The sequence below is a fragment of the Culex pipiens genome, chromosome 1 (genome assembly GCF_016801865.2).
Source record: "Culex pipiens pallens isolate TS chromosome 1, TS_CPP_V2, whole genome shotgun sequence".
NCBI classification, from domain to species: Eukaryota; Metazoa; Arthropoda; class Insecta; order Diptera; family Culicidae; genus Culex; species Culex pipiens.
Window position 1 is genome coordinate 74,855,030 of NC_068937.1, and position 26,147 is coordinate 74,881,176.

The following is a 26,147-nucleotide window of genomic DNA, read 5'->3' on the forward strand; positions in this document are numbered from 1 at the left end:
CGGATCCGACCTAGACTGCTTCAGTGAGTATGGAAGGCTTCAGTCCAATGTTGTAACAACTTATTAGGATGGTCTGAGTCATCCGAGAACTCCTTGGCGTTAAGACCGGTGAGTCTACCGCCGTAACAAGCAAGATGTCGGCGGTTTTTGGCCGCTGATCATACCCGCATAGCTTCAGTGAGTGTGGTAGACTACTTTGCTAATGTGTTAGTATGTCCTGGGTCATCCAAGGACTTCCTGGAGTTAAGATCTGTGGGTCTACTACCGTAACAAGCAAAATGTCTACCGGTTTTGACAACGGAACATACCCGCATAGCTTTAGTCAGTATGGTAGACTGCTTTGTTAATGTGTTGGGATGTCTTTGGTCATCCTAGGACTCCCTGGAGTTAAGATATTTGGGTCACTGTAACAAGAAAAAAGTCAACGATTTTTAACCGCGCATCATAACCGCAAAGATTCAGTGAGTATGGCAGACTGTATTGCTGTTATGTTGGGATGTTCTGGACCATTCCATGGAGTCCTTGTAACAGCCGTAGACCTACAGATCATAACTCCAGGGAGTTCTAGGATGACCACAGACATCCCAAAACATTAACAAAGAGGTCTACCATACTGACTGAAGCTATGCGGGTATGTTCCGTTGTAAAAATCGGTCGACATTTTGCTTGTTACGGTAGTAGACCCACAGATCTTAACTCCAGGCAGTCCTAGGAGAACCCAGGACACTCCAACACATCAGCATAGTAGTCTACCATACTCACTGAAGCCATGCGGGTATGATGAGTGGTCAAAAACCGCCGACATCTTGCTTATTACGGCGGTAGACTCACCGGTCTTAACGCCAAGGAGTTCTCGGAAGACTCAGACCATCCTAATAAGTTGTTACAACATTGGACTGAAGCCTTCCATACTCACTGAAGCAGTCTGGGTCGGATCCGGTTTCAAAACCTTGAAGTTTCGACTTGTTTCTATGGGATGCCTCTTGCACAAACGGTTCAAACGGTTAAAAACAAGAGAAATCATGTTTCAATCATGCTAAGACATATCAGAATTTATAGTTTTTGCTGATACGCGTCGAATGAAGTCAAGAAAATCGAAATCCATAATGAAACAGAGATTTTATAAATGATTTTAGAAATAGCAAAAATACGATTTTTTTTGTACATTTTAACCCAAAATACTCAAACTTCAACAGCATGTAACTTTTGAACCCCGGGGTTTAGAGAGTTGGTCCAGAAGACTTTTTCTCATGTCTCGGCGAGATCTTTCGAAAAAAGTTGGTCCCGTTCGTGTACATTCTTGGACCAAATTCGCCCATTCTCCTTTGGAAGCTTTAATTTTGGAAGGTTGAATATTACCTCTTTTATGATGTAATTTTACCTCAATTAAGACTGAAAAAGTGACATTACACCAGAAAAGTGGTAAAAATACACATTTTTTCTGACATAAATGTCCCTTCCCAGATGTAATATTACCATGATTTTTTTTTCTGTGAAGAGTGTGTCCCTCTCACACCTTATGCAAACTGTCATTTGAGTGAAAGGGATACACTATTGTTTACAAAAGTGTTGTGCCCTTTTGAAATGTTAGGCTCCATATAATAAGTGGTTATAATTAGTCTGAATCCACACAGAAAAAAAACATGGTAATATTACATCTGGGAAGGAGTACATCTTTTATGTCAGAAAAAAGGTGTAATTTTACCACTGGAAATGTGTAATTTTACCACTTTTCTGGTGTAATGTTGCTTTTTCAGTCTAAATTGAGGTAAAATTACATCATAAAAGAGGTAATATTTAACCTTCCAAAATTACAGCTTCCAAATTTACATTATTTTTTTCTGTGCAGTTTAAAACCTAAAATTAAGGGTGGTTTCCTTACATATAAATTTCGTACCTGGGAAAATAACACCACGATAGTTGTCTAACAGTGTCCTTCTATTAAGCAAATCACTCATAGTTACGTCATGTACTTCAAAGTTGGCCTCAAACAATGCCATTGACATTTCTCGATCACCGTTAATTCCTTCCTCACGCAAAACTGCTACTTTTGGCTTTGGTGTAATCAGTTTGTTAAAGTGCGCGATATCGGGATTAAACGAACAATAATAAGATGGGCCGCAACGGTAATCCAGTGTGGAATATTCTTCAGCAGCACATTGTTCGTTAGCTTGTCGTTTTTCAATTTCAAAGCTAGTTCTTTCCCATTGCTTGAATAAATCTAATAGGCGAGCATGAACGATTTTTTCATTACCAATATTTACACACAATGATCCCGGACTGCGAATGTCAGTTTTAAAGCCTTTACCAATGATGTAACATGGCACATTCGCTAAACAATATGCTTCAGTTATGCTAGAAACGTTTTCAGATTCAACTTCAATTATCCAGCCACATTCTTCAGCGAAAAGCAAATGCAACGAGTCCTGTTTAAACTCAGTGTACAGTTCAGTTAAATCAAGCTTCAATCCAGCCAATCCAGCAAATGCCATTTCTAGTGCACATATCAATAGTCCACCTTCGCTTATGTCATGGCCCGCCAATAACTTGTTAGCTTTTAGTAACTTCTGAGTCGTTACGAATGCTCGGGCTAGAGCATTCGGGTTTTGAATATCTGGAGTAATTACGCCTAGCTGATTGAAACATTGGCCCAATATTGAACCACCTAGCCTGAACTTCTTCTCAATGCATATGTATAATAATGTGGACTCAATGTCACGCGAAGCCGCTTTCAAATCAGGAGTAACCTTTACTCTTATGTCTGGGCATGGAGCGTAAGCCGATATGACCAAGGTTCCAGGACTTGAAACAGTTTCTGCAGAGCTCACACGCGCTGCCATTGATAGCGAATCTTTTCCACCATCTATTGCGATATTCAAATCTTTCATAATTTCGCACATTGCTTTGCATGCATCCACTAGTTTAGCACCTTCTCCATCCAGCTTGGCTGCCCACATCCAATTTCCAGAACACTTAACGTCAGCTAGCTCTGTGATCCCTGCAAAAACTAAATTAGATATCGCTTCTGCAACAGACATACGTGCTCCAGCTTTGTTATCAACCAATCCTTTTATCGGTTGGGTTCCTATTGAGGTTGCAATTCCTTCAAAACTATACTGAGATACTGCGGTCACAGCGAAATCTGCTAAAGGCGTGTGTAGTGGTCCTATACATTGTTGTTGTGCTATCAAACCGGTGACGCAGCGATCAACTTTATTTGTTAGGAAACGCTTACTTCCAACTGTTACGGAAGACAATACGCGCATTAGCGCTTCTAGAACTGTAACGTTTTCGACACACATTTCTTGTAACGGCAAAGGCTTACGACGTAATTTGAACTCTTTTTGGGGCATTTTTCCAAGCACATTATCTAAATGCATATCATACGGCAAATTTCCCCATGTTTCTCTTTTATTTCTTGAGAAGAATTTTTCAGTTTCAAAGTCACCATCGATAAGAGATATGTATCCGTCTCCAGTAACGAAACCAACAACACTAATTGGGCATCTTTCCCTCTCGCATATGCTCATCAACAACTGTTTTTTTTCTGGAGTTATCAATACAGCGTTGTTTTCTTGATACTCGGCTCCCCAAAGTTCCATAAGAGATATAGTAGGATCTCCTAGGTGAAATTCTTTTGAAAAAATTACGGCACCAGCGCATCCAGGTTCAACGAGTTCCTTCAACACATTTCCGTTACCACCGGCACCTTGGTCATGTATCGAAAGAATAGGATTGTCTGCGCCCATTTCGATGCAAGCCCGTACAACTCGATTCAATTTGTTTTCCATTTCAGCATCGCCACGTTGGACCGCATTAAAATCTAGCGTGCTGTCGTTATTTCCTTGAACATCAACAGAACTAGCTGCTCCACCTCCTACACCAATTCGGTATACAGGACCTCCCAACTTAACGAGTAACATGCCTGAGAAAAGTTAAATAAAAAATATAACAAATGACAAATCAGAATATGCAATAGGGTGACAATAAAAAAATCGACATCAGGATACCCTCTGATTCGATTCCTTAGGCCTTAGGCAAAAATAAGTATTCGTGCAAATTTTGAGCCAAATCCAAAGTTTATATGGAGAAAATCGCAAAAATATAAGTACGGTACCGTAAACTGGGGTCAATCGGGACACATGGGGCGAATTGGGACAGCATTTTTAACCATGTTGGAGCACAATATTTTGATTTTTCTGGTTGGTTTCGGTTAGAACAGACTTAGGCCAACATAATGTGTACGTCCATTTCCAAATTTAAAAGCTTTAAGTCAGGGGTGCCCAAAGTATGGCCCGCGGGCCAAACGTGGCCCGCAAGGTGATATTTTGTGGCCCGCGGACCCATTCTGAATGATCATGTAAAATGGCCCGTTGACCACTTGTAAAGTGAGTTTATACCTTTTAAAAATTAAGGTTTATTTTAAACTTTTATATGCTTATCTATTTTATTATTTGTTAATAAAAAAACGAAGATAGAAATAATTTGTTCAAAATATTTTATAATTAAAACAATTTCACACGTTTCAATGTGAGTGAAACTAGTAAATATCGTCAAAACTTTCATCAAACATTTTTAGAAATATCAAAAAGACGTTCAAGTTTGACTTATGAGCAATTCTCTGAGATTTCGGTCATTCGATTTTTTTTTGTATTTTTTAATCCGGCTAAAACTTTTTTGCTGCCTTCGGTATGCCCAAAGAAGCCATTTTGCATCATTAGTTTGTCCATATAATTTTCCATACAAATTTGGCAGCTGTCCATACAAAAATGATATGTGAAAATTCAAAAATCTGTATCTTTTGAAGGAATTTTTTGATCGATTTGGTGTCTTCGGCAAAGTTGTAGGTATGGATATGGACTACACTGAAAAAAAATGATACACGGTAAAAAAAATTTGGTGATTTTTTATTTAACTTTTTGTCACTAAAAGTTGATTTGCAAAAAAACACTATTTTTAATTTTTTTCATTTTTTGATATGTTTTAGAGGACATAAAATGCCAACTTTTCAGAAATTTCCAGAATGGGCAAAAAATCATTGACCGAGTTATGATTTTTTGAATCAATACAGATTTTTTCAAAAAATCGAAATATTGGTCGCAAAAATTTCTCAACTTCATTTTTCGATGTAAAATCGAATTTGCAATCAAAAAGTACTTTAGTGATTTTTTGATAAAGTGCACCGTTTTCAAGTTATAACCATTTTTAGGTAACTTTTTTGAAAATAGTCGCAGTTTTTCATTTTTTTAAATTAGTGCCCATGTTTGCCCACCTTTGAAAAAAATATTTTTGAAAAGCTGAGAAAATTCTCTATATTTTTCTTTATTGAACTTTGTTGATACGACCCATAGTTGCTGAGATATGCCATGCAAAGGTTAAAAAACAGGAAAATTCATGTTTTCTAAGTCTCACCCAAACAACCCACCATTTTCTAATGTCGATATCTCAGCAAGTAATGGTCCGATTTTCAATGTTAATATATGAAACATTCGTGAAATTTTCCGATCTTTTCGAAAAAAATATTTTAAGAAATTTTAAATCAAGACTAACATTTCAAATGGGCGTAATATTGAATGTTTGGCCCGTTTGAAATGTTAGTCTTGAGTTCAAAATTTTGAAAATATTTTTTTCGAAAAGATCGGAAAATTTCACGAATGTTTCATATATTAACATTGAAAATCGGACCATTACTTGCTGAGATATCGACATTAGAAAATGGTGGGTTGTTTGAGTGAGACTTAGAAAACATGAATTTTCCTGTTTTTTAACCTTTGCATGGCATATCTCAGCAACTATGGGTCGTATCAACAAAGTTCAATAAAGAAAAATATAGAGAATTTTCTCAGCTTTTTAAAAATATTTTTTTCAAGGGTGGGCAAACATGGGCACTAATTTTAAAAAATGAAAAACTGCGACTGTTTTCAAAAAGTTACCTAAAAATCAGTGTTGGTATTCTCGCGCTCTCGCGAGAAAAAATCCTCTCTCTCGAGTTCTCGCCGCGAGTCTCGAGCTGCCGAGAGAAACTCACCGATTGCCCGTGCTCTCCTCCGCTCGCGAACGGGCTTTCTCGCGAGCCAGAATTGCCCGTTCGCGAGAAGTTGAACGTGTTAGAAACGAACAAAAAACAACACAGCGATTGAAGTTACACCTCAATATCATCGTCTGGGTCGCATTCATAAGCATGATAAACAAATTGCTAGCTTGGGACGAAAGACTAGCACGAGGCGCTCGCGAGCGCTCGCGGCAAGAGCGAGAACGCGAACGAAAATGCGAGCGCGAGCGAGAAGAGAAAAATACTACAAGTTCTCTCCCTCGCTCGCGAACGAGAAATGCTTTCCATCTTCTCGCTCGAATTACAACACTGCTAAAAATGGTTATAACTTGAAAACGGTGCACTTTATCAAAAAATCACTAAAGTACTTTTTGATTGCAAATTCGATTTTACATCGAAAAATGAAGTTGAGAAATTTTTGCGACCAATATTTCGATTTTTTGAAAAAATCTGTATTGATTCAAAAAATCATAACTCGGTCAATGATTTTTTGCCCATTCTGGAAATTTCTGAAAAGTTGGCATTTTATGTCCTCTAAAACATATCAAAAAATGAAAAAAATTAAAAATAGTGTTTTTTTGCAAATCAACTTTTAGTGACAAAAAGTTAAATAAAAAATCACCAATTTTTTTTTTACCATGTATCATTTTTTTTCAGTGTAGTCCATATCCATACCTACAACTTTGCCGAAGACACCAAATCGATCAAAAAATTCCTTCAAAAGATACAGATTTTTGAATTTTCACATATCATTTTTGTATGGACAGCTGCCAAATTTGTATGGAAAATTATATGGACAAACTAATGATGCAAAATGGGTTCTTTGGGCATACCGAAGGCACCAAAAAAGTTTCAGCCGGATTAAAAAATACAAAAATTAAAATTAAAGAAAAAAGACCGATTCCGTAGAGAACTGCTCTTATGTAGAATTCTGTAATAGTTGCAAAAATAAAAGTTTTCTTTATTAATTTGCAAGTCACCCTCAAACTTACATTGCACTTCCTTAGGGATTCGAACTCATTACAGTTAGATAACGAATCTGATTGACTATCAACTGATTCAGGCAGACAAAATGTGGAAATCGGAGGACAAGCTTTCGTCGATCAACCCACCCCTCCACCATTATTGAAAAATTGACTCGAAAAACCAGGAGCAAAAATAAATTTTCAAAAAACTTAAAAAAATGAAATTTAAGGGCATTCAGCTGGAATTAATTAAATATGCATTCCTTTGCATTTAAAATCATTTGAACATGTTTGGGTTTATTAAAAATAATTTGAATTTTAGTGAATTTTCGATGAAATAAATAAATGTTGTTTCGCTTTTTTTTTGAAAATAATGATTGAAGGTTAACTACACGGAAGTTTAAAACGTTTTTCAAAAAAAAAAAAATTTCATTGAAATGTTGAAATTCTGAATCTCAACGATTTTTCATTAGCCACACTTAACTTATAGAAGAATTGTTTCGTTTTCGTTTTCGTTTTACGGAGCAAGGTGGGGGACGCGGCCTCAAGTCAGTCCAAGTCCGGTTTCTTGTGGAAAAAAGGGTAGTGGCCGAACTAGTATTGCATACCAAATGAACACCACCGGAAGATATAGGGGATCGGGAGGGGGAAGGTGAAAGAAAATTAGTGTAGGTGTGAGTAGTAAGAACTTGGATGACTTGAGCAGTTACGTTAATCTAACTTTAAAACTGAATAAAGGAAATATGAAATTATGATTCAATCAAAAACTAATTTGAAATTTATACAAAGGGAATCTGTAATGTATTTTAAATTTAAGGGAAATCAAATATATACTGGAAAATAAAAGATGAAAACTATTTTGTCACGGGAACATAAATCTCGAGGCCTTTATTCTGGCCCCCGTTCTGTCGCGTCCGTCAGTAGTCTTGTCTGTCGTACATTACAACTAGAAGCAGATCTGCCTATGAAATAGTACACTTTAACTAATTAAACCAATTTAACTAATCATTTGTGCCCAATTATTCATTTCAGGAAAGCTAAGCAACTTGAATCAACAACCTCAACTAAACTGTCTGAAAGTAACTTAAATCTCAAATCCTCGAAATTTTAATTACAAATCCAAACATTCCTTTACCTAATTCTTAAACCTGTTTTGCTGCTTCCAAAAACAATAAACATTATTGAAACGTTCATATTTTACAAGCTAAACACTTGTTGTTAAGACGACTAATTCATGCCTTACATTTCATTAGGGCACACAAGCTTTGCAAACAAGAGTGTGTCCCTATCATACTTTATGTAAACTGTCATTTGAGTGAAAGAGATACACTCCTGTTCACAAAACCAATGTGTCCCTTTGAAATGTTAGGCTCCATTTGATCGTCAAAACTCCAGTAGATCCTCGATTCGCAAAAATGGTCGATACAACCCTAATCCGAAAACCGTTAGTTCAACAGATTAACGAATTTTGTCCGATATCATTTCATTATTGATTGATCGAGACTCTATGGATTTTTTGACAATTCTGAATGGTTATTATTAGACCACATAAATTGAAATCAGAGATTCTGATAGCATTACTTAACTCGCTTACACACACGCAGAAAAAAGTTTTGTAGAATCAGCCTGTACGAGGTTTGAATCAACAAAATTTTTGTTGAATATAATCAACGCCGATTTTGCGTCGAAACAAACCTTGATTTTATCGATTCCACAAAAGTCTTTTGTTGTTTTGAAAAAGCTGCTTTGACGTTTAGCGTTGATTCAACAAAAATTTTGATTTTCAAATCAACAAAACGTTTTGTTGATTCAAATATGCCTTATTTTTCTGCGTGCATAGATAGAGTCTGGAACTATTAAACAACCTAAAGTTACAAAAAAAACTAACTATTCTGAGTGCCTTGCAAAAAAACTCAATTATCAAAATACCAAATCCTAACCTTACACCCACTTAAAAAAAAAGAAAAAAAAAATCTCAATGCATAGAAGAGGCCTCTTTTACTGTTGTGCGTAAGCGTTGCTTTGCTTTATGGATTTCTACCTAAGCTAACGATGTATCAAAAAGATTTAAACCTGTTCCTACCAGAACAAACAAGAATATTGAGATGCAAATAAAAAAAATCAATATCTTGTAATTTTACATAGTATAATAGTTGTGATTTCTATCAACACAAGTATATAAATATAAAATAAATGTGTGATATATATCAACATCGGAAACCATCTTGGCAAATAGCCCTGAAACGACGGCAACGTGTGGCTCCTCTCCAGGGACTTAACTTATAGAAGAATTGTTCAACATGTAATGTCACCACAATTTTCGAAATATTAAAACAAAACTTTATTTTTTTTTTTGAAAACACAAGTACATTCAGCTAAGAACTTTTTTTTCAAATACCAGAAACAACAATACCGATAGAAACTCGTTATTTTGTGGTTTCTATTATTTTGAAAAGATTTTTTTTTAAATAACAGAAATGTCCGATCTTAACATTAAAATCACGTAATTTATTTTTTTTAACAACCTTTTTTTGCAAATTTGGCCCGCAAGCTCATTTGAGCTTCAAATTTGGCCCGGTCTTCAAAAACTTTGAGCACCCCTGCTTTAAGTGCTCCATATATACAGCAATTCCCCACGAAAACAGCATGATTCAAAAAAAAAGTTCTCCGATCGGGCTCAAAATTTTTCTGGGGGATCCTTGGAGGAAATAATTACACCCGTATTTTTTTGATTGGCCATTCGGGTGACCAACGCCGTGTTAGGGTGGTTCGAAAAATGGCAATTTTCGTCGATTTTCGCAAAAACCACTTTTTTCAAAAAATCATATCTCCGCGCCATTTCATCCGATTTTAGCTGTCCTAGACGCAAAAGAAAGGTGATTAGTTGGGCTATTTGGGAAAAATAGTAATAAGTTTCAAAAATCTAGCTTAACATTAGAAAAGGTTGAATGAAAACATAAAATGCTGTTTTGAAGGTCTCGGGACCAAAGAGCCTATGTCTGAAAATATTTTTATCGGATTCCTCGGAAAATTTCACATCACATATCAGAACATGGTGAAGTTATATTTTCGATACTCTGAGATACGATTTTTTGAAAATAAAAACTGGGTTTTTCGACGCACCACGCGCAAAAATAGGAAAATGACGAAAACGGGAAAAAACGACTTTTTTCACTAAAACTGCGATAACTTTAAAATTTCAGCGATGACCTATATACATATTAGGATACCAAAATTTTCGTTATTGAAAGACGCAACTTTTGGTACCATACCTACGCCGTGTTAGGGTGGTCTGAAAAATGGCAATTTTCGTCGATTTTCGCAAAAACCACTTTTTTCGAAAAATCATAACTCCTCGCCATTTTAACCGATTTCAATTGTCTTATACGCAAATAAAAGGTGATAAGTCGGCCTTTCAAAGAAAAATGGTAAGAAGTTTCAAAAATCTAGCCTAACATATGAAAAGGGCGTATGAAACTTTAAAATACCGTTGCGTCTTTTAATTACGAAAATTGGTACCCAAACATCTATAGGTCATCGCTGAAATTTTAAAGTTATCGCAGTTTTAGTGAAAAAAGTTGTTTTTTCGCCAATTTCGTCATTCTCTGGTTTTTGCGCGCGGCGCGTCAAAAAACACGGATTTTATTTTCAAAAAATCATATCTCGAAATCCTGTTAATGAACTCCTCCAATTTTTTAATATGTTATGTAAAAATGTCCGGGGAATCCAAAAAATATTTCCAGACATAGGCTCTTTGGTCCAGACACCGTCAAAACGGCATTTTAAAGTTTCATACGCCCTTTTCATAAGTTAGGCTAGATTTTTGAAACTTCTTACTATTTTTCTTTGAAAGGCCGACTTATCACCTTTTATTTGCGTATAAGACAATTGAAATCGGTTAAAATGGCGAGGAGTTATGTCACCCTAATGGCCAAACAAAAAAATACGGGTCTAATTATTTCGGCCAGGGAACCCCCAGAAAAATTTTGAGCCCGATCCGAGCACTTTTGTTTTTTTCCATGCTGTTTTCGTGGGCAATTGCTGTATGTATAAAAAATTTCGACGGTTTTATTTGAACGCGAATCAATTCAACACGGAACGTCGGATCGAGGCGCTTTTTGTTGCGTTGGGTTCGTAAAAGCCCAAGGAAGGTTCTTACGTTAACTAATTTACACATTGGCCTCTCTGGAACCGATTCCGGAGCATCGGCAAATTTTACGGAGAAAGTTACGTAAAATTATATTTTGATCTCAGGCTGAATAAGCAAAAAATCAATAAACGTCAACAAACTAAAAAAAGGCAGAACGAAGTTTGTCGGGTAAGGCTTGTTACGAAATAAGAAAATTAAGAAATTAGGCAATTAGGGTATTAGGAAATTTAGATGTTAGGAAACTCGGAAATTTGGTAGTTAGGAAATTGAGAAATTAAGAAATTGATGAATCAGGAAATTAGGAAATTAGTGAATTAGGAAATTTGGAAATTATAAAATAATGGCTGGTACAAATGTTTAACAGTTTTTCTTATATTCTTAAATTCTTAAGAGGTAGTATTTGTAAATATACAGAAAAAAATATTCCAATAAATTTACATTATTTATCATGTACTAAAAGGTATCATGATAAATGATGTATATTTACAGTTCATTCATCATCAATTCTGATTGGCCAATGGGAATGAGAAGCTCGAATTCCCAGTCAAATCAATCCGAATTCTGAAACGGAATCTAATTAGAATCGTACACAAATTCCGTTTCAAACGCAACAACCGGTTCGAACACGGAACCGGTTGTTGCGTTTGAAACGGAATTTGTATACAATTCTAAATAGATTCCGTTTCAAAATTCGGATTGAGTTAACTGGGTTGGATTGCAGTAGGAAACCCACTCAGCGCGTTCCGTTTGAATTCCGTTTAGAATTCCGCTTGAGCGAAAAAAGTTCGATTCGAATTCTAAACAGTGTTCGTTTTAGATTCTAAAACGTATTCCGTTTCAAACGCAACAACCGGTTCCGTTTGAGTTTTCGCCGCAAATCGGTTCAAGCGGAATTCAAACGGAATCGAAACGGAATGGACGGATTAGTTTTGACAGCTGCTTCTTCTTCTTATTTTTTGTTCTTGGTTTGCTGTTTTGCTTTGGTTGAAATATATTCAACCAGAAAAAACTGCCTGAGTGTTTTTAAGGTTTAAAACATTTTATTTAAAATGCAAACAATGAAAACAAAGCCCCAAACCACATTAACCCCATAGTTAGTTTTAATGTCATAAAAAGATTTTACAATGAAAGTAGTGACCAAAGTGATGCGCTACCGTCTCGGGAACGTTCCGGAGGAATCTGCTCGTAGAAACGTCGGCTCCAATCTTCGTCATCTGCATGACTTCCACTCGACCTCGCTCATTGGGGCAACCGCGAGTTGACAGATCGGCCTTCCCCGCAGCTCCACGACCTTCGGTTTCGACACTCCATCCTTTTTGGCTGGCAGAATCTAGTCGTTTCGCGGAGTTTCTCCAGTTGATTTGCATCAGGCAGCTGGTCCTTTTCCGGATCCTGGATCCTGGGATTTTGGTTCTTCAGCTGCCGGACTTATGTGAACTGTCGCTCTCATTCTGCAGCAGGTTTCCCAGCAACGGCCTGGTCATCGCGACGTTGCCATCAACCGACTGCGGTGCTGGTCATCGTTGTGCTGGAGCGAGGCCTTATTTCTGATAGGCAGCGGCCGCCACCAGCTACCGGACACTTGCCGATTCCAAATCATACTGGGGGCAGCTCTCTGGAAGAATAAGTTGTCATTAGGTTAGGTTAGGTTAGGTTAGGTTAGGTTGAAATAATCCAGAGAGCATTTGTTTTAGGCGCGATCATGGCATTTGGAACATCTAACAATAAGATCTGGACGAGTTACTTACCTCATAAGAAGCAGCAGGAACAATTCTGTCCAAAGAAAAGTCCGCGTTGAAGAATCTGCTACGGCTCGGGAAGAGGATTTTGGGTGAAGGACCACTGAAAAGGGAACATGAAACAAAAAAAAACAATTACACGATTGTCGTGAACGTGAACATTGCTCCGATACGGTGACTAAGTCTTCTTGTAAACATGAAAAAAATACAAATCTTACCATTTTTACGCAAGAAACGGATCAAAGATAACCCGGAATGCCCGGATCCTTCACCGTCCTGAGTTGTGACGAAATTTTGACACTTTGCACTCACACAACCATCCCAAAACCGCTTCGGCGAATCGCGGCGAAATGTCATCGAGGTTCCACCGCACACCAGTAGGTGTCGCCCTAGTGCAAAAATGGTTAAACGGAATCGAAACGGAGTCCAACCGGAGATTCCGTTTAGAAAATTTCGAAACAATTTTCGAAGCGGAATGAACCCGTCATGCGGAAAACCGTTTGATTGGGAAAGGGTGTGGCCTATGTTCTATTTTAAAATGATTGAAGCTCTTAGATGGGAAGTTATCCTGGGAGGTTATCCTACGGCTAAAAACGGCGGCCATCTTTATGGCATCCAGGATAACTTTAGGTTATCCTACGGCAGATTATGAAAAATAAATATGATTCAAGAAACTAAACACTGTTCAAACAATAACATAGTTTGGTTTTCCAAAATCTTAAAAATGGTGAATAATTTAGATAACGGATTCAAAATTCAATAAATTCAAACATTCTGAAAAATCCCAAGGCTCCTCAGAAATAAATAAAATGATTGAAGTAAACAGTCAAAACCTCGTAGGGCCAACTGTGAGGAGTTTATATGATTATCCTAATGATGCAGAACAATATTTCCAAGTCCTACTATCATGGTTTTCAATTCGGCATGCTTGCCAAGTTATTTAAAAAATGTTTTCTGAACATATTTTAATAAAATTTGGAAAGAATTCAAAAAATTCTCAAAGAACCTCGTAGGGCCAGCTATAGGGAGTTGATAAAATTATTCTAAAAATGTAGAACATTATTTCCAAGTCCTACAAGCATGTTTTTCAATTCGACGTGCTTGCCAAGTAATTTTAAAAATGTTTTCTGAACATATTTTAATAAAATTTGGAATAAATTCAAAGAAATTCTCAAAAAACCTCGTAGGGCCAGCTATGAGAAGTTGATAAAATTATTCTAGAAATACAGAACATTATTTCCAAGTCCTACAAGCATGTTCTTCAATTCGGCATGCTTGCCAAGAAATTCTTTAAATGTTTTCTGAACATATTTTAATAAAATTTGGAATAAATTCAAAGAAATTCTCAAAAAACCTCGTAGGGCCAGCTATGAGAAGTTGATAAAATTATTCTAGAAATACAGAACATTATTTCCAAGTCCTACAAGCATGTTTTTGAATTCGGCATGCTTGCCAAGAAATTTTTAAAATGTTTTCTGAACATATTTTAATAAAATTTGGAATAAATTCAAAGAAATTCTCAAAGAACCTCGTAGGGCCAGCTATAAGGAGTTGATAAAATTATTCTTGAAATGCAGAACATTATTTCCAAGACCTACAAGCATGTTTTTCAATTCGGCATGCTTGCCAAGTTTTTTTAAATGTTTTCTGAACATATTTTAATAAAATTTGGAATAAATTCAAAGAAATTCTCAAAGAACCTCGTAGGGCCAGCTATAAGGAGTTGATAAAATTATTCTAAAAATGTAGAACATTATTTCCAAGTCCTACAAGCATGTTTTTCAATTCGGCATGCTTGCCAAGTAATTTTAAAAATGTTTTCTGAACATATTTTAATAAAATTTGGAATAAATTCAAAGAAATTCTCAAAGAACCTCGTAGGGCCAGCTATGGGGAGTTGATAAAATTATTCTAAAAATGTAGAACATTATTTTCCATTCCTACAAGCATGTTTTTCAATTCGGCATGCTTACCAAGTAATTTTAAAAATGTTTTCTGAACATATTTTAATAAAATTTGGAATAAATTCATAGAAATTCTCAAAGAACCTCGTAGGTCCAGCTATGGGGAGTTGATAAAATTATTCTAAAAATGTAGAACATTATTTTCAAGTCCTACAAGCATGTTTTTCAATTCGGCATGCTTACCAAGTACCAAGTACGGTGTCGTGAGAAAACCGGGGCTAGGTCTCGGTAGCCCTTAGGTGGTTCTCCACCCCGAGACTAGGTAGCGCAGCCCTGATAAGGCTGCCTACCGAAAACGAGGATCGCGAATGGCAAGAAGATTGGATATCCGGAACAAACGGCAGAAGCCCATTGAAAAGCAGATCACCGATTGGCGACTCGGTTCTTGGAACTGCAGGTCCCTAAACTTTCTGGGTTTCGAACTCGCTTTGGCGAATGAGTTGCAACCTCGCAACTTCGATGTTGTTGCACTGCAGGAGGTGTCCTTGGAGGAGAAGCAGGTGCTGGACTGGCCAGGTCAGCAGACCAATTCCAGATTCTTTCTGAGCGGCGGCACGGACAAGAAGCTGGGTACCGGCTTTATCGTGAGGGGTAAGATGCAGGATCGCGTGTTCGGCTTCACGGCGATCAGCGAGCGGATGTGCAAGTTAAGAATACGAGGCCGGTTCTTTAACTATAGCATTATCAACGTGCACTGCCCCCACGAAGAAAGACTCGATGACGAAAAGGAAACATTTTACGCGAAGCTGGAGGAGGAGTACGACAGCTGTCCGCGTCAAGATGTGAAAATCGTCATTGGGGACATGAACGCTCGGTTCGGCAGAGAGGAAATGTTTCGACCAACTATAGGCCCGGAAAGCCTACACATGGTCACGAACGACAACGGCCAACGCTGCATCGACTTCGCAGCCTCTCGTGGAATGGTGGTTAGAAGCACTTATTTCCCACGCAAGGACATCCATAAAGCCACCTGGACATCACCTGATCAACGGACGAAAACGCAAATCGACCACGTTCTGATCGATGGCCGATTCTTCTCGGACGTAACAAACGTACGCACCTTTCGCGGTGCGAATATTGACTCGGACCACTACCTAGTTGGAGTTGACATGCGCTCAAAGCTGTCGACGGTGTTCAACCAACGCCGAAGCCGGCGGGCCCCTCCGTTCAACACCGCGTGTCTGCAGAACGGAGATGTGGCCCACAGTTACGCGCAGCAGCTTGAAGCGAATCTGCCAGGTGAGGAGGAACTTGGCGCAGCCTCGCTCGAAGATGGTTGGAGTCGCATACGCTCAGCCATCGGCAGTGCAGCGGAAGCCACACTGGGTAGTGCGATCCGAGTCAGTCGAAACGATTGGTACGACGACGAGTGCCAGCGGATTACCGCCGAGAAGAAGGCAGCCTACGACAGGAAGCTGCACAAGGCGACGAGAGGGAACGTGGAACGGTACCGGCAGGCTCGGAATCGGCAGGTCGCGGTCTTCAAGCTTAAGAAGCGCCAGCAAGAAGACCGAGATTGTGCGGAAATGGAGCAGCTATTCCGAGCTAATGAAACGCGGAAGTTTTACGAGAAGGTGAACCGGTCCCGCAAAGGCTTCGTGCCGCGAGCCGACGTGTGCAGGGACAACGGTGGAAACCTGATCGTAAACAAGAGCGAGGTGTTGGAAAGGTGGAAGCAGTACTTCAACGAGCACCTCAACGGCGATGAAGCGGACGGAGACGGCGTTGGAGTCAACCTTGGAGCGCCCGCAGCTGTGATGCTTACCAAGTAATTTTAAAAATGTTTTCTAAACATATTTTAATAAAATTTGGAATAAATTCATAGAAATTCTCAAAGAACCTCGTAAGTCCAGCTATAAGGAGTTGATAAAATAATTTTAAATTGCAGAACACAATGTTGAAGTTCTAATAGCATGTTCTTTTATTCGGCATGCTTGCCAAGTAATTTGAAAAACATTTAAAGAAAATGTTTAAAAAAAAGTAATGTTCTTCATTTTTAGAATAAAGTTTATCAACTTCTTATAGCTGGTCTCACGAGTTTTTTTTTTTTTGAGATTCATTGAATTTATTCAACATTTTAAAATAGTTCTAAAAACCATATTTGAAGTTATTTGGCAAGCATGCCGAATTGAAAAAACATGCTTGAAGGACTTGAAAATGATAATCTGCACTTTTAGAATAATTTTATCAACTCCAAGTACGAGGTTTTTGAGAATTTCTTTGAATTTATTCCAAATTTTATTAAAATATGTTCAGAAAACATTTTTAAAATTACTTGGCAAGCATGCCGAATTGAAAAACATGCTTGTAAGACTTGGAAATAATGTTCTACATTATTAGAATAATTTTATCAACTCCTCATAGCTGGCCCTACGAGGTTCTTTGAGAATTTCTTTGAATTTATTCCATATTTTATTGAAATATGTTCAGAAAACATTTTTAAAATTACTTGGCAAGCATGCCGAATTGAAAAACATGCTTGTAGGACTTGGAAATAATGTTCTAAATATTTAGAATAATTTTATTTCAATTCAATTTTGTTTTATTAGTGGTAATTATCGGTGTATAAGTTGTGGTATTTAAAATACATTAAATAGAGATATGGGGTTCCTTTCAACTATTACTAAGTACACAATAATCTTTCGATGTTTTGAATTTTGAAAAGGGGGTGACAGGAGCAGGAAAAAAACTATCAAAAAACCTGCAAAAAAAATACTTAAGGAAGGGGACAGGGAAAGGAAAACTTAATTCTAAAATGCAAAGCAAGCCAGAGCACTTCCGGCGTCGTAGATCTTCAGCACGCGCAGCAGTGTACCCTGCTCTCACGTACTTAATCATCAGCTCGCCGAGGGCCATGAATTGCTGTTCCTTATTCTGGCAAGCACAGAAACGGGGAAACATTTCCCGAGCCAGAGAAAGGAACTCAGTTAGGGTGAATAGATCAGCCCCTCCAGCAGCAGCAGCAGCAGCAGCAGCAGCAGTGGTAGACGTTTCATCGCTAGCCGAGGCAGTCACGCTAGCGTAGGTACGCCCCCAACCAGGTGGATGCGTCAAACGTTGGACCGTCGAAGACGATGATTTAGCTGGTTGTTTGTTGGCTGGTTTCTTCCGCTGCCGCGAAAATTTGCTGTGTGGTTCCCTTGGCAGTTGACACACTTGACCAAAGCTTTATTTCGCTCAGCGTAGTCATTGTCCCCAAGTTTCGTCTTCCGAGGTAGTGAGCACTGGTCTGTGAGATGGGCCTCCCCGCATTTAACACACTTGGGAGGAAGCGTGCAATTGCGAGAGCCGTGTCCGAAGCGTTGACATCGGTGACATTCCCGAGCAGGGGTAGATAACACGGGAATACCATATTTTGGTATTACTTGGCATAATAACAAATACCAAAATGTGCCCTTGGTTGCCCAGTAATAGATGGTATAATACCATGAAATCATACCAAAAAACTGTATGGGGAAGACCAAAGCAATACCAAAACGTGCCATTCCAAGGGCAAATGAATACCAGACAAAAAATAATGAGAATTCTCTATAGGATTACAGCGGGAATTCAATTTAGCTAATGGGATTGCAATGAGAAATGGGTAGAATTTTGATGCTATATTTAAATCCTTCGAACAGGCAGGAAAACGAAGTCTTGCTTTGGAGAGCCAAAAAATATCACGTAAAGAAAACTAGAGGAATACTGGAATCGAACTCATGGCAGGTAATGTGCAGACACCATTTTAGCTACCCGTTTACCAACTGAGCTATCAAGGCTTGTTGAAAACGAGCTGCTGCTGCATCAACATGTTTTAGCTGCAGGCAAAAATATCAGGAAATTCAAAGAAAGAGAAACAAACTAAAGCAGAACGAGAAAGGCTATAGCCCAGGCAGCGTGGCATTTTTCGAGGGAATTTCGAGGATGCATGATTCCAACTGAATAGGATTCAACACAAATCCAATATTAAAAAGATTTAAGAACGATGTTCGAATACCACATGCATACCAACATTTTGGTATTGTAAGAGTTATTTTATCAAATTAACAAAGATTGACATTATTTTTTTTTTGAGTTTATCGATTATGATGAAAAAGGCACACAATGTTAAGTAAAATCCATTCTAAAATTTTGAATTATTCACGTTAAACCTATTGTTGTCGTAAAATAAATCGTCTAAATATATAAATGTTTTTCTTATCATTTTCAAATGTATCAGCATACTTTTAAGAATGTTAAACATCATTTGAAATAGATTTTTATGAATCACCTTTATTGTATAACAGTTTTGTTTAAAATACCTTTACAATACCAATGTATGGTATTCCCTAATTTATAAAGATCTTTAAATGACTTTTTTAGACCAAAATAAAATAGTTGGCTTTGATTTGGAGTAGATTTGCGTTTTAAAGAATGTAAGTAAGTAACAGTAAGACAAAATTCGACACTTTCTTAAAATTTGCCCAATAACAAAACAATACCAAAATTTGGTATAATACCACAGGTTGGTATTAACTTACACTTTAGACATTTTTTCAAGGGCTCGCGAAAACCAAAATTTGGTATTGATACCATTGAATGGTATTATTTTGCGTTTCCCTTGTTATTTACCCATGCTCGGGATATGTGGGATGACTGTAATACCAATGATTGGTATTAATTTACACTTTAGACATTTTTTCAAGGTCTCTCGAAAACCAAAACTATTATAAATTATTCGCTCTACAGCATTGCCTTGGCGTTCTCGATTGCGAGATTCCTACTCGAAACTAGGTGTCCGAAGGCTTGATTGTTGAGGCAATTGCAAATCTCTTTTTACACCTTAGCTTCCATCCACCCCGGGATTCGAACTGACGACCTTTGGATCGTTAGTCCCAACTGCCTACCAGCGACTCCACCGAGGCAGGACCCAGGGAGACGACTCCTACACCTGGACTGAGCTAACGACCTAACCATTTTTTAGGTTAGTCCGGGGCCAACATTTACTTCCCGTCCGACGGAAGGCGTGATCAGACAAATCTCGTCTCAAAATTTGCCACCGGGACCTTCTGGGATCAAACCCAAGCCGACTGGGTGAGAGGCAACCACGCTTACCCCTACACCACGGTCCCGGCTATTGATACCATTGAATGGTATTATTTTGCATTTCCCTTGTTATTTACCCATGCTCGGGCATGCACACCTAAAAAACGTCAAACAAAAGAAAGACAAAAATCGCTGCTGCACCACTAATCGCCTCCACTGCTGGCACTGAACCCGCAACCTTTGGAGTGTTAACATTCACACAAAAAAACATTAACTAAATTGAGTAAACATTGCCACAAAATCCGCTTTGTTAATACCACCCCGATACTCTTCAAGAGGTTTCCCTTAAAGTAACTGGGAAAGATATACTTTTTACCAAAATGTCCACCAAACATACAAATAAGAATAAATCAAATCATAACAACAATAAAACATATCAAATTCTTAGTATTCCAAATGATTGCACATCTGCCAACAATATTTATAAGGGGTGTCACATAAATTACACCACCAATTACGATTATTCTTGCAAAACAACCTTCAATCACCTTTTCAAACGCACTTTTTACTGTTTGTTTACATAAGTAAACAATCTAAACAACACAACACTTCTCCCAACACAAACTTAACAACGAAAATCAGCAGCCGCCGATTAAATAACAACGGTGAAGCTCGTTGAAAACTGACTGAAATGTCAAATTCGAAATAAATTCCTTCAGATGCAAACCGCCACGGCAATCAGCCTTTGGTCTCCGTGACTTTAGGAATAGCAATATTCCTTGCATCCAAAACTGCATTAGTTAAAGATTCCAAGGCTGAATCAATATCAGCTTTGGTTTCTAAAACAAAATCATGATTTAAATTATTCTCAATATGATGCTGATACCTGTCCCAATTAGCTTTGTGATAATTAAACACAGAACTATTGGGTCTGGTAACTGCTTCATGAGAAAGTGAAAAAGTTACTGGAAGATGATCAGAATCAAAATCAGCATGAGTCATTAAAGAACCACAATGCTGACTTTGATTTGTCAAAACCAAATCAATTGTTGATGGATTTCTAACAGAAGACAATCAAGTTGGCCCATTCGGGTATAAAACCGAATAAAGACCAGAAGTGCAATCTCTGAATAGAATTTTACCATTGGAATTTACACTTCGAAGATCTTCCTCCACTTGGTCTAACCACCTTGCACGTTGCGCCCCCCTCCGCCGCGTTCCAGACGGCTCCGAATTGAACACCAACTTCACCGGATTGATAGTCTGGTTCGGTTGGCGCGCATCCAGCGCCTCCGGCATTCTCGCGACGTGTCCGGCCCACCTGATCCGGCCAGCCTTGGCGACTTTCAGAATGTTTGGCTTGCCGTAGAGTTGCGCCAGCTCGTGGTTCATCCTTCTCCGCCACACAGTGTTCTTACGCACGCCGCCAAAGATCGTCCTAAGCACTCGCCATTCGAAAACTTCAAGTGCTTGCAGGTCCTCCTCGAGCATCGTCCACGTCTCGTGCCCGTAGAGAACGACCGGTCTTATCAGCGTTTCGTACATGGTGCACTTTGTACGCCGGGAAAGATGACCAGACCGTAGGGTCTTGTGGAGTCCATAGTAAGCACGACTACCGGTGATGATGCGCCTCCGAATTTCTCTGCTGCAGTTGTTGTCAGACGTTACCAACGAACCGAGGTACACAAACTCCTCCACGACCTCGAACTCGTCGCCGTCGATCGTCACGCTCGGTCCTATGCGAGCCCTAAGGGACTCGGTTCCTCCTGCCAGCAGATATTTCGTCTTCGCCACATTCACCTTCAATCCAACCATTTCTGCTTCCCGCTTCAATTCGGTGTACCGCCTGGCCACCTCCTCGAACGTCCTGCCGACAATGTTCATGTCGTCGGCATAGCAGATGAATTGGCTGGATCCGTGCCCCGCATGTTGACGCCCGCCTCATTACACCTTCAAGCCCAATGTTGAAACAGAGGCCGGAGATACCGTCGCCTTGTCGCAGTCCCTTGCGCGATTCGATCGGGTCGGACATCGCCCCCGAAATCTTCACGCTGCACCGTGCCCCGTCCATCGTTGATTTCACCAGTCTGATCAGCTTCCCGGGAAGCCGTTCTCGTACATGATCTTCCATAGCTCTTCGCGATCGACCGAGTCGTACGCTGCTTTGAAATCGATGAACAGGTGGTGCGTCGGGATCTGGCAAAAAGATTTGGTCCGTCGTCGATTTCCCCTCCACAAAACCGGCTTGGTACGGCCCAACGAAATCCTTTGCTCGCTCCGGCAGACGACAGAAGATGATCTGAGACAGCACTTTGTAGGCCGCGTTGAGAATAGTGATGGCTCGATAGTTCTCACATTCCAACTTGTCCCCGTTCTTGTAGATCGGGCATATTACTCCCTCTTTCCACTCCTCCGGTAGCTGTTCTGTGTCCCAGACCTTGACAATCAGCCGGTGTAGACAGGCCGCCAGCTTGTCCGGGCCCATCTTGATGAGTTCAGCACCGATACCATCCTTACCCGCTGCTTTGTTGTTCTTCAGCTTCTTGATGGCATCCTTAACCTCCCTCATCGTGGGTGCTGGCTCGTCCTCGCCGTCCACCATACCGCTGACGTTGTTTCCCCCGTCGTCCTGGTACTCCGCCTCTGGGCCGTACATGTGCTCGTCGAAGTGCTGCTTCCACCTTTTGATCACCTCACGCTCGTCCGTCAAGATTCCTCCGTCTTTATCCCGGCACATTTCGGCTCGCGGCATGAAGCCAGTCCGGGATTGACTGAGTTTCTTGTAGAACTTACGCGTTTCGTTGGAGCGATACAGCTGCTCCATATCCTGGAACTCCAACTCTTCCAGGCGGCGCTTCTTATTCCGGAAGAGATGGGTTTGCTGTCTTCGCAACTGTTTGTACGACTCCTTGTTCCCACGGGTGTTGCGCAGCAGCCACTTGTCCCGCGCTGCTTTCTTCTCGTCCCAAATCGCCTGACATTCCTCGTCGAACCAGCCGTTCCGTCGAACTCGGTCCACGTACCCGATGGCGCTCGATGCCGCTGCGTTGATGGCTGCTTCCATATGGCTCCAGCAGGCCTCCAGAGGGGCTTCGGCAAGCTCACCCTCGTCAGGCAACGCAGCTTCGAGTTCCCGCGCGTACTTGGTAGCGACCTCATAATCCTTGAGCCGCTCCAGATTATACCGCTGCGGGCGACGGTACCGGATCTTGTTGACCTCAGACAGTCGTTGGCGCAGCTTAGCCACCACCAGGTAGTGGTCCGAGTCGATGTCCGCGCCACGGTAGGTTCTGACGTCGATTATGTCCGAGAAGTGCCGACCATCGATGAGAACATGGTCGATTTGAGTCTCTGTGTCGTTTGGTGATCTCCAGGTGTACTTGTATAGGGAGGTGTGCTGGAAGAAGGTACTACGTATGGCCATGTTTCGGGAGGTAGCGAAATCGATGAGTCGTAGGCCATTCTCGTTCGTCTGCTGGTGAGCGCTGAACCTCCCAATAACCGGTCTAAACTCCTCCTCCTGGCCAACTTGAGCGTTCAAGTCGCCGATGACAATCTTGACGTCGTGTTTTGGACACTTCCTGTACTCGCGGTCAAGAAGCTCGTAGAAAGCGTCCTTGTCATCGGCGTCGCTTCCCATGTGCGGGCTGTGCACGTTGATGATGCTCAGGTTGAAGAATCGGCCCATGATTCTCAACCGGCACATTCTGTCGTTGACTGGCCACCAACCAATCACGCGCTTCGCCATTTCGCCCAGCACGATAAAAGCTGTCCCCAGCTCGTGTGTATCGCCGCCGCTCCAATACATAGTATACCCACCGAATTCTCGGTGGTCCTTCCCCGTCCAGCACACCTCCTGCAGCGCCACGACTTCGAGACCGCGGACCCGCAATTCGTTGTGAAGAATGCGGTCGCTCCCATCGAAGTTGAGAGACCTGCAGTTCCACGTCCCGAGTTTCCAATCCCTGGATCCCCGAAAATCGGATCGGCGATTGGATCGGCTCGCATCTGGAGCTCTCTGCACTTGGGTTTTACGGCGGGTGCGTGTAGCCATCACCAACCCCCTGTCTCGCCGGAGGACCGTCGTACCAGGACTGTTTAGAGTCCCACCCTGGCACTGGGACTTTTAATCAGCCGCCCCTAACCTGGGGAACAGACGCTGTTTCGAGCCGCCCCTAACCTGGGGAACAGACGCTCGAGGGGGAGGGGGTCCAAACTCTATCTGCTGTAAGCCGCCCCTAACATGGAGAACAGACGCTTACCTCGACGATGGAGCAGGACACCAGTTACCTTGAGCCGCCCCTAACCTGGGGAACAGACGCTCGAAGGGGGGGGGGGTGGATCCGCTGTTGTCAGCCGCCCCTGACCTGGGATACAGACGCTTACAACGCACAAGTACTCGAACGCCACCCGATTTGAGCCGCCCCTTACCTGGGGAACAGACGCACTTGCGGGAGGAGGGGGGGGGGGCTTTGTGTGTGGTGGGGGCAGTAAAACACTTCACTTTGCTCTAATTAATTTTCTTTAAAAATTCTAAAAACTTTTCACTGCTTTTAAAAACTTTTTTCCCACACTCCGCGCTTTCCGTGTCGCAAAGTTGTATTTGCTTCTTCCACACTACACTATCAGCCGTACACAAAGGACAGCGTGGTCGAGGGACGACGACGACGACGACTGTTCTAAGGGGCCCGGCTAGGTGTATTGTTTTTTTTCCTGCTGCTGCTGCTGCTTTGACCCGTGGCCGAACGAAATTTCGCGCACTAAATTCACCGAAATTAACGACCGGCAGGTTCGGATTTAACCGGTAGCGGATTCACTGCGCGTTCCTGCGACGAATCCGGTCACTTTACGCCGCGAATCACCACTTTACCGCGAGTTTTGGGCGAATACCGGCGGAACGGTCCGGAGAACGACTTTACTCCCGTATACACGCACACATGCCAATCCCCTTTGAAATAATTTTTATTTTCCCCAGTGCATTGGAAAGGCAAATATGCAGCTGCAATCATAATTTTCCCAAAAGAAGTTTCAAGTTCAATGCCCAAACTTTCAATAACTTTTAACTTAAAGTCACGTAACGTACTAGAAGTCATACTACGGTGGATAACTATTGCAACTCCACCGCCATTTCGATTCATTCTGTTATTGGTTATAACTTTATAATCTGGATCACTTTTCAAATAAGTGCCAGTTTTTAAAAATGTTTCGGTTATAACAGCAACATGCACGTTATGAACTCGTAAAAAGTTGAAAAATTCATTTTCTTTCGCTTTTAAAGAGCGAGCATTAAAATTCATAATATTGATGGAATTACTTAGATCCATGATTAAACTTTAGGGTAAGAACAACATCATTCGCAAATTTTAATCCAATCTGGATAGTTTCCATCATAGATGTAGCATTACTCATTATTTGAATCAAACCAAACAGTGAGTTTTGCAAAAAAGTCATTTTTTCAAACGTAACATCGCCGAGATCAGAAGATCCCAAAGCGTTGCCAGCAGAAAAATTTTCAAATGAAATTTGAGGTACCTGGCCAATTTCAGGAAGATTGGTAGAGGATTTAAAATTCGTGGATGAACCCGAACCCGAAACAACATTGGCATAAGAAATACCATTAGTGTTACCTAACTTTTCCACGGTAGGGGTATTTCTAGCATTGTTCGAGTGAGACAGCACGAACGTTTGATTTAAAGATGCAGGTACAACCTGACTTTGAGAAAATTTCGGTTTGGATTTCGGCTGATGCTTAGCACGAGAATCCAAAACCTTTTTTCTGATGGGGCAATCCCAGAAATTTGATTTGTGATTTCCACCACAATTTGCACATTTAAATTGGGTGACTTCTTTCACGGGACAATTGTCCTTGTCGTGAGAAGAATCCCCGCAAACCATGTATTTTGGAACCATGGCTCAATGATCAGTACCGTGACCGAATGCCTGGCAACGCCGGCACTGGGTCTGATTCTGGCCATTACCGCAATGTTTTTTAAAATGCTCCCACTTTACCCGTACATGGAACAAAAACTGAACTTTGTCCAAAAGTTTCAAATTGTTGATTTCATTTCTGTTGAAATTAATCAGATAAAATTGTGAAGTCAAACCAAAGCGAGAAATATTCCCGTTTGATTTTTTCTTCATTGGTATTACTTGGGATGGGGCAAAGCCAAGCAACACCTTAAGTTCGTTTTTGATCTCATCCACCGACAAGTCGTTGGAGAGACCTTTCAGGACCGCCTTGAATGGACCTTTGTGGTTTTTCAAATAACCAAC

General features: G+C 40.4%; 1 protein-coding gene across 2 annotated transcripts in view; it reads right to left on the reverse strand.

The window, feature by feature from the left end:
* The window catches only part of LOC120428165 (phosphoribosylformylglycinamidine synthase), a 114,839-nt gene that overhangs the window by 6,777 nt on the left and 81,915 nt on the right, over window positions 1-26,147 (reverse strand). Inside the window, exon 4 of one of the 2 annotated variants that reach the window (XM_039593145.2) lies at window positions 1,898-3,925. The exons of the other annotated variant lie outside the window; for it this stretch is intronic. Coding sequence (XP_039449079.1) covers window positions 1,898-3,925 — 2,028 coding nt within the window. The remainder of the gene's footprint in view (window positions 1-1,897; window positions 3,926-26,147) is intronic. 2 annotated transcript variants of the gene reach the window in all.